Below are 15,964 nucleotides of genomic sequence, written 5' to 3'. Positions count from 1 at the left end.
GCGGCGGCGGTGGGGCTGCTCTGGGGTCCGCTCTCCGCTCCCGCTACCGATCGAACTCGTAAGGAAGCCTTTAATTAATAGCTAGAGGCTGGTTTTATTATAGATGAGGGGATGCAAACCTATGGCACACATGCTGCCGCAGGCTGTTACTGAAGCTCTAAAAGGCTTGCCATCACTGTTATAGATTCAATGTGAAATACTTTACAAGCCTTACTCCTTACGAACTAAAAACCTTGGACAAAATATTCACTACCAAAAAAGAAATTATTTACCCCTACATTACACCAGCCAAAACCCAGTCTGATCAGACCCTTTACAAAGTGCTACTAAGAGGAAAATGGTGACAAAACAGATACGGTAGGCAAAGTTGCTTTAATCTCTTCACTTGGCACAGATCTGGTTGGTTTAATAATACCCGGTCTAGGGGAGCCCTATCTGTGGTGTGAGTGTCCTTCCAGCTTTGGGGTGTGTGGTCTACCTACACCAATGTGGATACTTCTTTTGTCCCAGAAATGTATGTACAATTCACAATTAAGAAAACATTTACCAGGGATGGGGAACATAGCTCAGTGGTTCTGCTATGCTTAGCTCACCCTCAGACTCCCAGCACCATAAAAAGAAAGAATCTAAAGTGCAAAATCTAAGAATTCACTTGACTAAACTAGAAATACAAGTCAAAAGTAAAATTAATTCCCATGCATTAAGAGTTTGACTATGACTTTTAAAACAGTCTTAACTAACTGCATGCCTGAAAGAAATTCCCATATTTCTATTTATACTAGGTAATGTTAAGAAAATTATGTACCTGGGAAATGATTCTAATTCAACTTTTATTTTCAATCCTTGCACCTACCTCCTCCTTGACTTCTTCTTCTTCTGTCTCAGTGGATATAGATGGTACCTTGGGTTTGTGCCATGATATTTGTAGCCGACGGTCTTTGAATTTTGAACCTTGGTTCGCAGCCTAAAATATATTTTAGAATAACACGTAAGTTTGTGGTCATATTTACTAGTGATTTCTTCAAATTCTATGCTGATATGAAGGGTGGGGTGTTCACTTAATACAGTGGATCCACAATCTAAAAATAATGAAGTCCCTCTTAATTAAAGTAACTGTGCTCTGATCTGCCTGGGACAGTCCATACTGTGTGTGTGTGTGTGTGTGTGTGTGTGTGTGTGTGTGTGTGTGTCAAGCGCAAGGACTGGAGTTCAATCCCTGGTACCGCACACCAGGCCAGCCCTAGAACCCCAGGGGCACCATTCCCCAAACCAGGCACAGTGGTGGAAGCCTGTAACCCCAGCACCAGGGAGGCTGAGACAGGACGATTACTATGAGTCTGATCAGCATAGTGAGACCCTGTTTCAAAACCAAAAAAAAGTAGTAAGCTGGGCATGGTGGCACACAGCTACAATCCCAGCACTAGGAAAGCTGAGACAGAAGGACAGCCACAAGTTCAAGGTCAGCCTACACTACAGCACAGTGAGACCCTGTCTCAAAAACAAACAAATGAAAAGAAACAGAGAGAAAGAGACAGGCTGGAGAGGGCGAGAGAGGGGGAGGGGGAGGGGGAGAGAAGGGGGAGGGAGAGAGGAGGAAGGAGGGGTGGGGGAGGGATCAAGTGTGAGAAGGAGAGGCAAGAGTGAGCAGACAGAGGGCAGGAAGGAGAGGTGGGTTCAATGGAATATACAGAAAACAGAGAAGTGTCTAGAAGAAAACAATTTAAAATTCTTGAATTCCCAGACAATTTATTCTCACTTCTTGTTTATGTGTAATTTTGTATCTTACCTAGTAGTCAATCCTGAAAATTTTCCATGTCATTCATGTTCAAAAATGTTTTTAATAGCAGCTAAGTACTGTCGAACAATTAAGTGGTTCCCACTGTTACTACTGAAACTGTGACAATGAGAATTTTTGTAGGTACCATTTGTGCACAACCATAATTTCCTCGATAAATTCTTAATAGGAGTATTAGATACAAGAACAAACTTTCAAGAACTCCAGGATTCCTTACACTTCAGAACGGTTCGCTAAAACCTATCATTCTTCATATACATACGATTCATCTATCATCTTTCTACAATTATTAAGGATAATAAAAACACTGAAAGTACAGATTTATTTTGGCCTTTATGGGATATAAGATACTTGAAAAGTTTCCTTTACATTTGGTAGATACAATAACATACCAAGATTTTTTTTTTTTTTAAAAGTCATTTAGATTTTTTTTTATTTATTTGGGAAGGGGCCAGCTCAGCCCACCAGGGGGCGGGGTTGGCTGGCATGTGGTGCTGGGGGATTGAACCGCAGTCCCTATGCTTTGCTAAGCTTGTTCTAAGTAGGTGCTTTAGACCACTGAGCCATCTCACGAGCCCCCCAAGATTATTTAAAGAAAGTATACTAACTGCCCAAGTATCTACTACTCAGGCATCTATGTTCCTGGTACTTAAGATCATCAGCTAGCATCCTATTCCACCTCCCCCAAATAAGCCCTACCTCAAAGTAATGGCTCTGTTTTGTTTTTGAAATTACTTCATCCACCTTAGCTTTGTTTCTTCCCTAAATGTATATATATGTCTATTACTGAAATTCATATCGCAGACTGATCAAATCTATTTCCATAAACAGTAGTTATTACTGAAAGTCTGGAATAGTGCCAGGTGTGGTGGCACACTACCAGCACTTGGGAGGCTACAGCAGAAAGTTTGTTGTGAGTTCCAGGCCAACTTGGGCCACACAGTGAGTTGAAGGCCAGTCTGAAATACATAGCAAGACCATGTCAGATCGGGCATGGGTCTAGTTAGTTCACAGGGAAAGAAATGGTTCACAAGGAAAGATATCCATATGAAAATGACTGAGTCAAGTTACATGTCTACCTCAGTTTCCAGTGATATTCAAGATGGAGTTCTTATGTAAGGCAAGTACTGCTTTTTTTATACTTTCTGCAGAGTCAAATCATAAAAATTCTGCTTTACATAATCCAGTATCACTTTACCATAGCTGATATTGAGCCTACATGCCCAACTTAATTAGCAAGGAGACTGTCATATTATATATTCAACAGTAAGACAGAGAAATCACAGTAGTCTTCAAAATATTCCATATTTATATAGCAATTCCATATATTAGCTTCTTTACTCCTCCAAGAAATTACTTAAAGCTATTCTCCAACTTTACAACAAAGGGAAAAGAAGTATTGTACTAATAAAGAACTGGGACAAAAGTAAACTGGTCCCAGCAGATGACTCAAATCTGGACATTATAAAAACCTTCCACTGTCTAAGAGTCAGGGTAAATAGTATTAATATGCATAAAACTAATAAAGACACCAGGGGTGAAGCCTTGCTCTTTATGACTCCTCCCCATTTTTAACTTTAACATACTGGAAGTATTTTCTCTCAAAAAAGTTGTCTGAGAATGCAGAATCTATGTATTTTGGTTCTGGGCTATACTAACTCTATGATCTTGATGACATCAAGCTTTGCCATTCACATCTGTACACTAAGTTACATACGGATAGTTTCACATCTATCATTAACATAGTTATTTAACATTGAATAACAGCATGTATGAAAATGTTCTAGCTCAGTAAGTATTTACTGAATGATTAATGAATGAGTAGTTGCAAAGAGAACCAGTCTGTATATGTTCAAAACAATAGGGCCGGCGAGATAGCTCAGTGGATTAAAGCACCTGCTTAGGCAGATGCAGGGGCCAGGGTTCAATCCCCGGCATACCATGTCAGCCCCACTCCCAGGGCGTGCTGAGACAGCAACTGGGACAGGACATGGTGGCACATGCCTGTAATCTCAGCACTTGGGAGGCTGAAAAACAAGAAGATCACCAAGCCCAATCTGTGACCCTGTACATAATACACTTAAAAAAAAAAAAAAAAAAAAAAAAGACTAAAGGCATTTGCCCATAACAAATCTCTATTTGCCTATTTGTTTAAAAGTGGCAGGCATTGCATACAGAATATAACTAAACATACCCGCTATTTTAAGGTAAGTGCTTTCTTCAAGTTTTTGCCTCTATACCAGTTTTTTTTTCACTTATCAACTACAAATACCTGTAATAGTCCTGAGGCAAAAATCAAATTTAGTTTTGTCACTACAAATGCATTTAAGTGGAGAGTACAGAATTACAAAGCAAGAGCTACTCCTTGATCTCAAATATATAAACAATTTGCTAATATCTGTATTTCACAACTAGATTTTCTAATCTATCAGACATCTGTTGATACAGAGTACAACAAAGAAAATGCTGAATGTAGTACTTTTAGTTAGCATTTGCTGCTTTAGAACTCACTGAGAAATGCTGAAGTAATTCATCTTTTTCCTCCTCTATGAACTCTCGCACAGTGAGCGCTTTGGGGCGGTGGTCAACCACCATGTGATTCAGAGATCCTCTCCCTCTTCCTCCGCGGCCTCGGCCTCGGCCTCGGCCTTGACAGGACATGGTCTTGCCTCGACCCACAGGTAAAATACCTAATCGTGCAGCCTACAAAACAACACAGGGCCAGAATAATGTGAATTGGTAGACTGTATCTTGGGAAACAAAGAAAAAACTAATTTTTGAGATGTAAATCTCACCTCAACCTGCAACTGACTGAGTTTTTTCCGTAACTCTGTTGTGTCTTCTCCTGAGGATAGCCTCTTGTGGAGGTCCAGTTCAGTGTCTAGTAACTCTTTCTGAGCCTTTGGAAAAGAATAAAAAGGTACTTTTTAGATAACTTCCAAGATCTTGTCCAGAATATTATATTACATAATGACACATATTTCTTTTGGTAAAATCACCAAGAGGAGATAATAAACATGACTGCTTTAAGGAGAGTAACTTTACACATGAGACATAACTGGAAAACAATAAGCAGCAATACTGTATAACATGGGCTAAAAGTAAGGTCCTGGGAATAGTCACCTCAGATGAGGGAATTAAGAGTAATCTTCACATTAATAGAGTATCATTAAAAAAGCAAGTGTTGTGCTACACTTATAATCCCAGCACTCAGGTGGCTGAGGCAGGAGGGTTACTGTGAGTTTGAGGCCTGCCTGGGATACATAGGCAATTTCAAGGCCAATCTGTACTATATAGTGAGATGTCTCTCAAAACAAAAAGAAAAAAACCAAACAGACCAAAAAAGCTAAAATAATAGTGTCATGTATGAAATACAAAGGGGAATTAAATTATATAACAGTATATATGTAACAGCTACAGCTGGGCATAAAGGCACACTGGAGGATGGGGAGTTTACCTAAGGCAGGAGGATAGGTTAGAGTTTGTTTGAGGTCAGCCTGGGCTACACGATGAGTTAGTTTAAAGCCAACCTAAACTACACATCAAGACCTTGTCTTAAAAACAACAAAAAGGTAATAGTTACAGAATTACTTTCAGATGCCAGCCCTATAACTGTTACCACTCTTTTGTACGAGACAAAGTATTCACTGGTCTGTAGGTAACTTAACTATGAAAGATCTCCCTCCCCCCCACACACACTCTCCCACTTTTAGAACACATGTAGCCAGGCACAGTACCATATGTGCCTTGACCAGCCTGAGCAACACAGGGAGACCTCGGCTCTTAAAAAAAAAAAAAAAAAAGCTAGCATATGTTATTCCTATAATTTGAGGAAATCTCAATAAAAATAAATATTTTAGCCATGTATGATGGTATACATCTGTAACCTCAGCACTTACATCACCACGAGTTCAAGGTCAGCCTAAACTACACAGCAAGACCTTGTCTCCAAAAAAAAGAAAAGCAATCCTAATGTAATGGCATATATATACATATATATATTTAAATCCCACTTATGTATTTGGTACAGGGTCTCACTATGCAGCTTGAACTCAGTGATCCTCCTGTTTTCAGCCTCCCCAGTGCTGGGACTATAGGGGTACACCACCATGCCCAGACTCCATCTCTGGCTCAGCGTTCCCCAGGGACTGGGCTGGCAGGCATGTGGGATCAAGAATTAAAGAAATACCTTACAGTACTATACTGAATCATAAGTTCAAATGTAGCATGCTGTGTACAATAATTACATTTTAACATAGCTGACAAACTTATTCTCAGTTCTCAAAGGGCTGGAAATTATTTAAAATTCCACTACAACAGAGCCTCTGAGTAAAGCAAGTACTCTCCTACAACAGAGAAACAAATGTAAATTAAATTAGATTTAAATGGATTTCTGATTACTCTTTTAACAGTATGCCACATTTTTACTCATTAAATTAATGATGTATTTGGCTACCAAAAGAGATGAGTTGATTATAACAATGTAGCACTAGAAAAAAACTGCTGGAAGGACTATTCACAACAGTTAAACTTTGGAAACAGACCAGATGTCCATCAGTGGATAAATGGACAAAGAAAACAAGGCATGTATACACAATGGAATATTACTCAGCCATAATAGACATCTGAGTCATTTGTAAGAAAATGGATAAAAATGGATGCACAAGACCAAGACGTTAAATGAAATAAGACACGAAAAATTGGGGGGTTTTGTTGCTTTTTTGTTTTTGGTGGGGGGGGGCTGCTCTTTTTGGGACAGGCTCTCAATATGTAGTCTGGGCTGGCCTTGAACTCAGTTGTACATCAAATGGGCCTTGAAATCACAGTGATCCTCCTGCCTCAGCCCTCAAATACTGGGATTACAAGCATGCACCACCTCAACTGTCTCAAAAAGTTAAATATTAAAAGTTAAAAGTGGGCTGGCCAGATAGCTCAGTGTAAAGTAGGTAGACACAGGGTAGACACAGGGGCCAAGGATCAGGTCTCCTGAATCACGACTGAGACTGGGTGTGGTGCTGTGCGCCTGTAATCCCAGCAATTGGGAGGCTTAAAATGGGAGGATCACTGAGTCCAATCTGTAGTTAGACCTTGTAGACCCTGTACTAAATACATTTTTAAAAAAATCTAAAAGAACTGTAGCTACTATGTATCTGTTGCAAGCATACAACAATTTAAAAAGAAAAAAACTACTGAAACAGAAAGTATTCCTCCCTCATGACCCTAGCAGTTAGGTTCCTCTTCAGCACAAAGATTTAAAAAAAAAAAAATCAATGAAAACATATCCTTGGGGCTTATAAGTGGCACTCAGCAGTACAAGAACTGTTTAGCATATGCAAGGTCACAGGTTTAATCCTCAGTAGCAAAAAACCAACAACAAAAATCCAAAATACGTTTCTGTTCAAATGGTATTATTATCTCTTCTCAAAACAGTACTACCTATAGAAACACTGAATAAAAACTGTTGAATAATTCTATCTCATTAACTAGTAACTATCGAAGGACTGTAGTATATACTCTCAAAGTCCCCAGCACATGCCTAATATTAATAATGCTACACTCAAAGAAAACTGCTAACAGATACCTCTGTTTTTGTCTTCACTTTGGATGGTGTGGAGACTGTAGAAGATGTTTTTAACTCATCTTTTAATTGTGAGATTTTTTCTCCAAGCTCTTTTAAAGTCTTCATTATATTTGCTCTTTCCTCTGGTTTCATGTTTTTGTTTTTTTCTAGCTTCGATATCAGCATCTACAAAACAAAACAACCCCCCCAAGGAAAAAAAGCACTATGCTGAGTAAATCTCAAGCCTTAAAGACTTTACTATTTTAAATATTTTTGTACATCAATTCTGGCATGCAAATGATGAGTTACCTTTTGGCATTCAATCTGTTTTTCTAATACTTCTTGCCTCTTTTTCCTCATATCTTGTTGTAGCTTCATTGCTTCCTATATGGATAAAGATGAAATAGTAATGTTTAACAAAATTTGTCAGTGTATTCTTAATTCATTTCTTTTGGGAAATCTTCCCTAAGATAGAAACATAGCTAAGGCCAGCACGGTGGTGCAGTTATGATCCCACCACTTGTGAGGCTAAGGCAGGAGGAATGCTGCAAGTTCAGGACCAGCCTAAACTACCTAACGAAAGTTTGCCTCAACAAATAATAAATAAGCTAAAATATATTAAGCACTTAAATATATTTTCCCCAACATATCCAGTATTAGAGAATTTATAATTATAACCATATTTTAAAAGATTGGATTCAATCCCGGGTACTGCAAAAAATAAAAAAATAAAAGATTAGACACTGACTAGCTATGTCTATGAGGTGTGACTTGAAGACCTGAATGTGTTTAAAGAAAAACAAGCTATTTTCACTTGCCAGCATAACAAACCAAACCCTCCTTTATTGAAGCTTGAAGTTTAAAAATATATGCTGCAGCCACAGGTTAGAAATTGTCAGTGTGTGAACTTCAGCTAAGAAACACTTCGCTGTTACTCTCCTCACAACAAAGCTCTGCACTAAGGCAGTACATCTAACTACTTTATTTGAAAAATCCTAGGCAGATAGGTTAATTCTAAGTTGACAATGAAACTCAGAACTTAATACATGATTACTTACAGTTACATGAAGAAAAGCTACATAAATGTTACACTTTGTGAAATATTGTCTGATTTACAAAACCAAAAAAGAATTAGAAAAAAAAGTGCCTGTTTTGGCCTGAGAATCTATCACAGAGGACTAACACTTGAAAGCATGTGCCAGGCCTAGATTGGATCCCCACCTTTACAGAAGAAAAATAAAAATGAAGGTATAGAAAAAAAATTTTAGGGCTGAGGGTATTCATCAGTGGTGGAGCACACACTTATTAGCACATACGAGATTTTGAGTTCAAGAAAAACGTACTCGCGATGCTTGATGTGGTCACTGAGAGACAACAGAGTGAAGCAACTTCTCTCTCTGTCCTTTTTTCTTTACCTCAATACTGGGGATGGAACTCTGGACCTCACAGTAGGTAAGCACACATCACTAAGCTACATGCCAACTCCTGTTTCTTCTCTTTATTTTTCAAGTGCACATTAAATGGAGAAGTTGTAAGCATTATCACATAGTTTTACAACATGAACTGATTTAGAGGTGTTAACACAAGCACGTAAGCACGTATATATGCATGCATGTATGTATTTATTTTGAAGATCCCTGTTTGTAGTCCAGGCTGGCCTCAAACTCAAAACAATCCTACTCCCTCGGCCTCAAGTGCTGGGATTACAGGCCTGTTCCACCACCCCCACCAGGTACGTAAGAACTTAACAGGTCTTTTCCTCTACAGTGGTCCCTCACTTGTCGCAGAGGTTACGTTCCACATACTCCCAAGAGATAAGTGAAAATCAACGAAGTAGTGACGTGGCATTATAAACCCTTCTCACTTATAAACCTTTCCCATACTTTTAAAAACACTTCTACAGTGAAATAGCTCAGTGGCCTAACGCGCCTGCTTAGGCCACCTTAGGCAAGAGCAGGGAATGCAGTTTGATCCTCAGCCTCCTCAGCCCAGCCCCCAGGGCGGGCTGAGCTGGCCACAGAAAAATAAAGTAAATAAAAACACTTCTAATGTTCTTAACCATTTTCTAAGCTCATAAACCTATGTAATTTAAACATGTATACTGTACAGTACAGTATATATTCATCCACTAAAGAAATATATACTGTAAAATATTTTGATTTAATATTCTTTTAATGTTAGAATTAACATTTTTAGTATATTTTTATATATTTAAAAATTTTTAGGCAAAAATCATTAAACCATAAATACTACGCATATACTTGCACAGTACTGCACACTACTGCAAAAATCCCATGATATAGCAAAAAGTCCATGATAAATAATTTAGATTAATATTTTTTGAAAACCTGCAAAACAGTGAGTCTGCAAAAACTAAACCATGAGATAGTAAGGGACTACTGTATGAGACAAGAACTCTAAATTGTTACCTGTTTTTTCTTAAGAACCTCTTGGACATCATGAGATTTAGATCCTGAACAGACTTTAGAAGAGCTCTTTAAGTTTGACGAACTATAAGTTGCTTTTGGATGGCCTGGAGGTGAAAATATCTTAAAAACACAAACAGAAATACACAAAAATTAAATCTTACAGATGCTTACAATGATTTGTGTAAGAGAGTATATATACTACTTTTCTTAGAAATCAATTTTTTAATTAACAAACAGAAATACACAAAAATTAAATCTTACAGATGCTTACAATGGTTTGTGTAAGACTATGTACTAATGCTTAGAAATCAATTTTTTAATATTTAAAAAATTAATTTATAAAAGCTAATTCTTTGTAAACTTAGTTGTTACTACAAAGAGAAGAATAAAGATTTTTGGGGGCCTGCCCATTAGCTCAATTGATTAAGAGACTGCTTAAACAAAGCAGTCAGGCTCATGATGCTGTGGTTTGATCCCCAGATCCTCAGGCCTTACCAGACCTACCCTGAAGGCATCCTGAGCCAGCCCAAAAAATAAATAAGTAAATATTTTTCTTGGTCCTAATATTTTGTTTCTAACTACAGTTCTGTATTTTTCTTTTTAAATTTTATTTATTTTTTAATGTATTTAGTATAGTGTCTACAGGGTCTCCTTACACAGATTGGCCTCATAGTGATCCTCCTGTTTTCAGCTTCCCAAGCACTGGGATTATTGGTGCACACTACCACACCCAGTCTCAATTTCCATCTCAGTGTGCTCCAGGGGTGGGGCAGGCATGGCATGCCAGGGATCGAACCCTGGCACCTGCATCTGCCTAAGGAGGTGCTTTAATCCGCTGAGTTAGCTGGCTGGCCCTCTTTTTAAATTTTAACTGTGGCAAGAATAGCTGCCTGTAACACTTAATAACCAGCCTACCACTCACAAACAGGCCTTAGTATCCTTCTGTAAATACAATTTTCACAGAACACTCATATAAGACAATGCTACTCTTTTATGTCAGATCAAGATCACCCCATAAATGACTAAACACAACAAAAATATGACTATTACCCAAGCCATAACAGTAACTAGGGCCGGGAAGATGGCTCAGTAGAATAAGCGCTTCCCTGGCAAGCGCAAGGGCCTGAGTTCAATCCCTGGTTTGGCAAAAAAAAAAAAAAAAAAACAGTAACTGTAACAGGCTCATGAGAATGAATGCTCTCTCATTACTGATGGCAGCTTTAGATCACTGTCACACTCCTATTCTAGGTCGGGTTTATTAAGGAATTCAATCTTGTTTCTTTAGGCCTATCTAAAATCACTTAGTATACGCCAATCCTAAACTAAGACCTTTTAACACCCATGCTTTCACTGTTAATATTCATCCTCACTAAGTAATGAATTAAATTTGTTTTAGCCAAACATGGTAACACATACCTATAATCTTAGCACTCATGAGGCTGAGACAGAAGAATTGTGAGCTCAAGGCCAGACTGAACTAAGCATGTTTGACTACAGATTGCTCCTAGTGGAGGGGGTTGTCATAAATTATTTTCCGTAACTGAAATAGACCATATTTCAAACTTGAAAATCTTCCGCAGAATGATGGCAGTCTGCAATTATCTTAATATCATGCTTATTAATCATTTGCTACATACTTGGGAGGCTGAAAACAGGAGTCACTACGAGTCCGATCTACTTAGTAAGACCCTGTACCAAAAAAAAAAAAAAAAAAAAAAAGATTTGCTACGTTTTTATACTCAAATATAAACGTGGTTAGCTCACATATCTGACTGCGAACACCAGGAGGTAGCCATCTTCACTGGGTTTAGTATTTAAACTGTCTTCATTTTCTGAAAAGATGACTTGCCAGCTGGCCTCCCTTCTTAAAGCACAGCAGACCTACTTGGACATTACCGGATTCAAGTTGCCCCTATTGCACTGCTCTTTTTTTTGTTGTTGTTGTTTAACTAACTTCTAATACATGATACCATCAGATGCAGGAAATATTTAAAAATTCATGGAAAATTTAATCACAAATAATATATCTATATATAAAACTTTTCCCAGCAATTATGTTTACTTATTCTCAATAATAAGCTACTTTTGTCACATGCTACTTCACGACACCTGCTGCCTTCTCTGCCATGAGCTGTTTCTCCTGTCACATGCCACCCTGCCTTGGAGCCAGCCAAGCATGGATTGAACCCTCTATAAACTTTCAGCAGCAGTAAACCCTTCCTCATTTAAAAAAAAAAAAAAAAATTAAGCTACTTTAACTACAAAGGAAAATTCCTGAGCACTGTAAAAACTGTGCATAGCTAATGTTTGTTATTTTATTAAAATAATTCTATTAAGTTGCTAATGTAATTTTAGTAGCTTTTAGGGGCTGGGACTTAGCAGTAGAGCACTTGCTAAGCTTTCTCCAGGCTCTCAGTTTCATCCTGAACCCTACAAAAAATGGATAAATAGCTTCCTGGCCTCAGGGTATATACCCCATTAGGAATATACACACAAACCACTGCATTTTAAAGCATTTTTAAAAATCAGACCTTTTAGAATTTTTCCTGGTTTATGATGTAATAAATTAAAAGGGTTTAATCTTATCTTTTCTGTATGGTTACCCAGTTACCTAGATTATATTTATTAAAAGTCCATTATTTTCTCTACAGACCTCAGATACTTTGCTAGCATATAATTCCTATTCACAACTGAGTCTACTTCTAGGTTTTCTATTCTGTTCTTTTGAACTATTGATGTGCCAGAATCAAACTTTTAGCTTGAGACGTTACAGTATTTTGGTTGTTAGCCCCTGTTGTTGCTCTTCTTTTTCCTTTTTTTCTGGGGGTGTGTATGGCCTTTTCTTTACAATAATCACCATACTAGAGAATTACTAGATAAAAATATTCCTAAAAGCAAAAGAAACTACTTAAGACCTATTTCATAGTATGATTTACTATGACATAATTCCCTTTGCTGTGTTAATTTTATTAATGGGGAATATGATTAATAAAAGTGTTTCTTCATGTAGCTTTATGTGCCCATATCTAACAACTATAAATTTAGAACTACTTCTGAGGCCCAGGTTACCTATTGATAAGCAGCTAAAATTTTCAAATTTCTACTTATCTTTAAACTTAAAAATTTTTTTTGAGAGAAAATTTCTAACTTGAGGCATAGAAATTAGGGAGGACACACACTATAACACTTGGCTGAGAAAGCAGATAATTACAAATCTGGATGATAATCGGTTTTTCTGTGCCACTCTTAAATACACACACACACACACACACACACACACACACACACACACAGAGTTGGTTTACAGAAATGAGTACCTGGCAATCCTCCCCAGCACCACCAGACTGATTCAACAAGTGTGATGCATCACTCTGGTTAGTGCTTGCATGTCCAAGGCGATGTTTGACAGGAACTTTGTTAAGAACATATGCACCTGATGTCTGTGGTTTGTTCATTATCTGCACATAAAAACAAACATGTAGTAAAAATTTTTAAATACACCTAAAAATGACACAATTTTAAGGTACTATGACTTATGCTGGGAAACATTATTAAGGAAATAGGAAGGTGCTCCAATTATCTGTATGGTTTTATTTTTCAAATGAAGTGGTGAATAAACAAAAGCTGATGCTATACTAGCCATACTTATATAGATGTCCAACCTATGTCACAATAGGTAGTAATATATATGTAACTCAGTGGTAGAACATGTGGTTGGATACATGAAGCCCTGGGTTCAATTTCTAGCAGCAATAAAAATGTCCCACCTAACATATAATGCTCTGAAGACAGGGTGTTCCCTAACAGCTTAGCATGAGTAAATGTGAAATGATCATCTCAAAAACACAAGGCAGGTATGGTACATAGCTCAGCAGTAGAAGCACCTGCCTGGCAAGCCAAGGTCCTGAGTTCAATCCCCAGTACAAGAAAAAAACTGCAAGGCAATCTTAAATTACAATAATGGTAGATGGTCTAAAAATTACAGAGGTGGTGATAGTACTCTTTTCATCCCTATCCATCCAACATCTATGACAAACATTCATCTCTGGATACTAATATGATATGGGATGTGATATAGACAAAAATGAACGAACATTTAGAAGGATAGTAAGTGGGAGTGACACTGCATATTATAAGGAATACTTTTTTAAAAATCTGCTTTTAATCTAAATATGAGACTACTTAGGTGGAGATTATAATCACTATATGAATGGTTCAAAGACATGGTAGTTTGTTCTTTCCTTCCTTCATCTATTCATTCAAATGTTTTGAGAAATATGTACATGTGTTGCTTTAGACACTAGAAACAGAAAAAGCAAAGCAGTCACAATACCAATTCTCTTGGAGCTTGTATTCCAGTTTTTGGGTACTGAACTCAGGGCCTCACACATGGCAGGCAAATGTCCTACTGCTGAGCTATACCCCTACACTTCCAGCATTAAAACAGAAGTTTTCTATATCCTCAGCCCTTTTTTTTTTTTTTTGATATAGGATCTTGCTAAGTTGCCCAGTATGACCTTGAATTTCTGATCCTCCTGCTTCCCCTCCCAAATAATTGAATTATAAGCATGTACAACAACATCCAGTGAAAAGTACTTCTTCATGTAGCTTTATGTACCCCATACCTAACAATTTTAAATTTAGAATTACTTGTGAGGCCCAGGAACATGCACATATACCACCACTCTCAAACTTCAAGGGAAATAAGAGCTATCAGAACAGATTCCTAGGTCTTGTCCACAAAGATTCTGAATGAGTGGGATAGGATAAGATCTCAAACTATGTATTTCTAATAAGCCTGCCTGGTGACCAGATACTGTCGATTCATATATCACACGCTACGTAGCTCTAATGTGGCACGAAACTAATGCCCCAGATTACCTTCTGGATACCACCACGCACCGAGGAGGCAGGAGCCTGGCCCACCAGTGCCTGCTGAGGATGGAGATGCTGTGGCAAATGATGGTGCTGCTGTGAGAGGTGACTCAGTGTCTGCTGCTGCTGCAGAAGCAGCTGTGCTGGGGACTGCAGGGCTGGCTGCTCATTGTTTTCTCTGTGCCACAGGACTCGGATGAATCGGTTGTTTAGAACAGCTTCTGTGCTAGAGATGGCTTTCCTGGCTTCCTCATTGGTGAGGTACTGAATGAGAGCTGCTTCTGGATCACCCTTAAAAGCAACCTTTAAGAAAATAATAGAAGCAACATAAACTCCTAAAGTACAAAATAATTAAATAGATTATGTATATCATTATTCTCTTTTCTCCCATACATATTAGTACATTTTATCTAGCACTTTAAAAAAAAAATAGGCCGGGGCTGGAGAGACAGCTCAGTGGTCTAAAGCACCTACTTAGAACAAGCTTAGCAAAGCACAGGGACCACGGTTCAATCCCCCAGCACCACATGCCAGCCAGCCCCGCCCCCTGGTGGGCTGAGCTGGCCACTCACTCACACACACACACACACCCAAATAAAATTTAAAAAAATAAAAAATAAAAAAAATAGGCCAAATTATGTTGCCCCAAAATTTGCATGTTGAATTCCTAACTTCCAGTAGAGACAGCTCTTTTAGTTCATAATTATAGTTACATGAAGTCTAAGTTTGGGGTCCTCATTGAATCAGACTGGTGGCCTTCCAAGAAGAGAAAGGCCCCCCTTCCCCTGTGCACCATGCAAAGACACAGTGCTGCCCACTGTCTGCAACCTAAAAAGAGATCCCTCACAGAACTGGCCAGTCTCCAAAAAAGTACACACTATTAGAATACATTCCTGTTGGTTATTTCCACCTACAGTATTTGTTATGCTGGCCTGGGCAGACTGCTACACCCAATTACGTGAAACTTTTTAAATTTTTCTAAATATGGTGAGAAAAAAAATGATACAGAAAACTTTTAAAAGAAAAAAGGTAGGGACATTTTGTATGATCACATCTTCATATTTTTTTAAGTTTGTGAGCATTTAAAATACATACACAAACACATACATCCTGGTTGGGTTTTTGTTTTAGATGTCTGAGACAGTCTTGCTATGTACTTCAAGCTGGTCCTGAACTCTCTATGTATCCCAGGCTGCCTCAACCTCCTGAGAGCTGGGATTGCAGGTGTGTGTTGCCATGCCTGGCCATATGTACATTCTAAAATGTAAAACTTAAACCTTACATCTTTTCATCAAAGATAAATAG

At 38.1% G+C, this 15,964-nt stretch overlaps 1 protein-coding gene across 4 annotated transcripts in view; it reads right to left on the bottom strand.

Moving 5' to 3' along the window:
• The window catches only part of Rbm27 (RNA binding motif protein 27), a 77,412-nt gene that overhangs the window by 6,674 nt on the left and 54,774 nt on the right, over positions 1 to 15,964 (bottom strand). For all 4 annotated transcript variants that reach the window (XM_004631239.2, XM_004631238.2, XM_023715333.1 and 1 more), the window contains 8 exons: positions 14,666 to 14,962; positions 13,102 to 13,242; positions 9,785 to 9,904; positions 7,665 to 7,739; positions 7,377 to 7,541; positions 4,591 to 4,695; positions 4,307 to 4,498; positions 854 to 964 (listed from right to left, as the gene is read on the bottom strand). In XM_004631239.2, coding sequence (XP_004631296.1) covers positions 854 to 964; positions 4,307 to 4,498; positions 4,591 to 4,695; positions 7,377 to 7,541; positions 7,665 to 7,739; positions 9,785 to 9,904; positions 13,102 to 13,242; positions 14,666 to 14,962 — 1,206 coding nt within the window. The remainder of the gene's footprint in view (positions 1 to 853; positions 965 to 4,306; positions 4,499 to 4,590; positions 4,696 to 7,376; positions 7,542 to 7,664; positions 7,740 to 9,784; positions 9,905 to 13,101; positions 13,243 to 14,665; positions 14,963 to 15,964) is intronic.

Source organism: Octodon degus, unplaced genomic scaffold (genome assembly GCF_000260255.1).
Source record: "Octodon degus isolate 3935 unplaced genomic scaffold, OctDeg1.0 scaffold00040, whole genome shotgun sequence".
Lineage (NCBI taxonomy): Eukaryota > Metazoa > Chordata > Mammalia > Rodentia > Octodontidae > Octodon > Octodon degus.
Note: the sequence above shows the minus strand (reverse complement) of the source record. Positions and strands in the feature narration are given on the sequence as shown.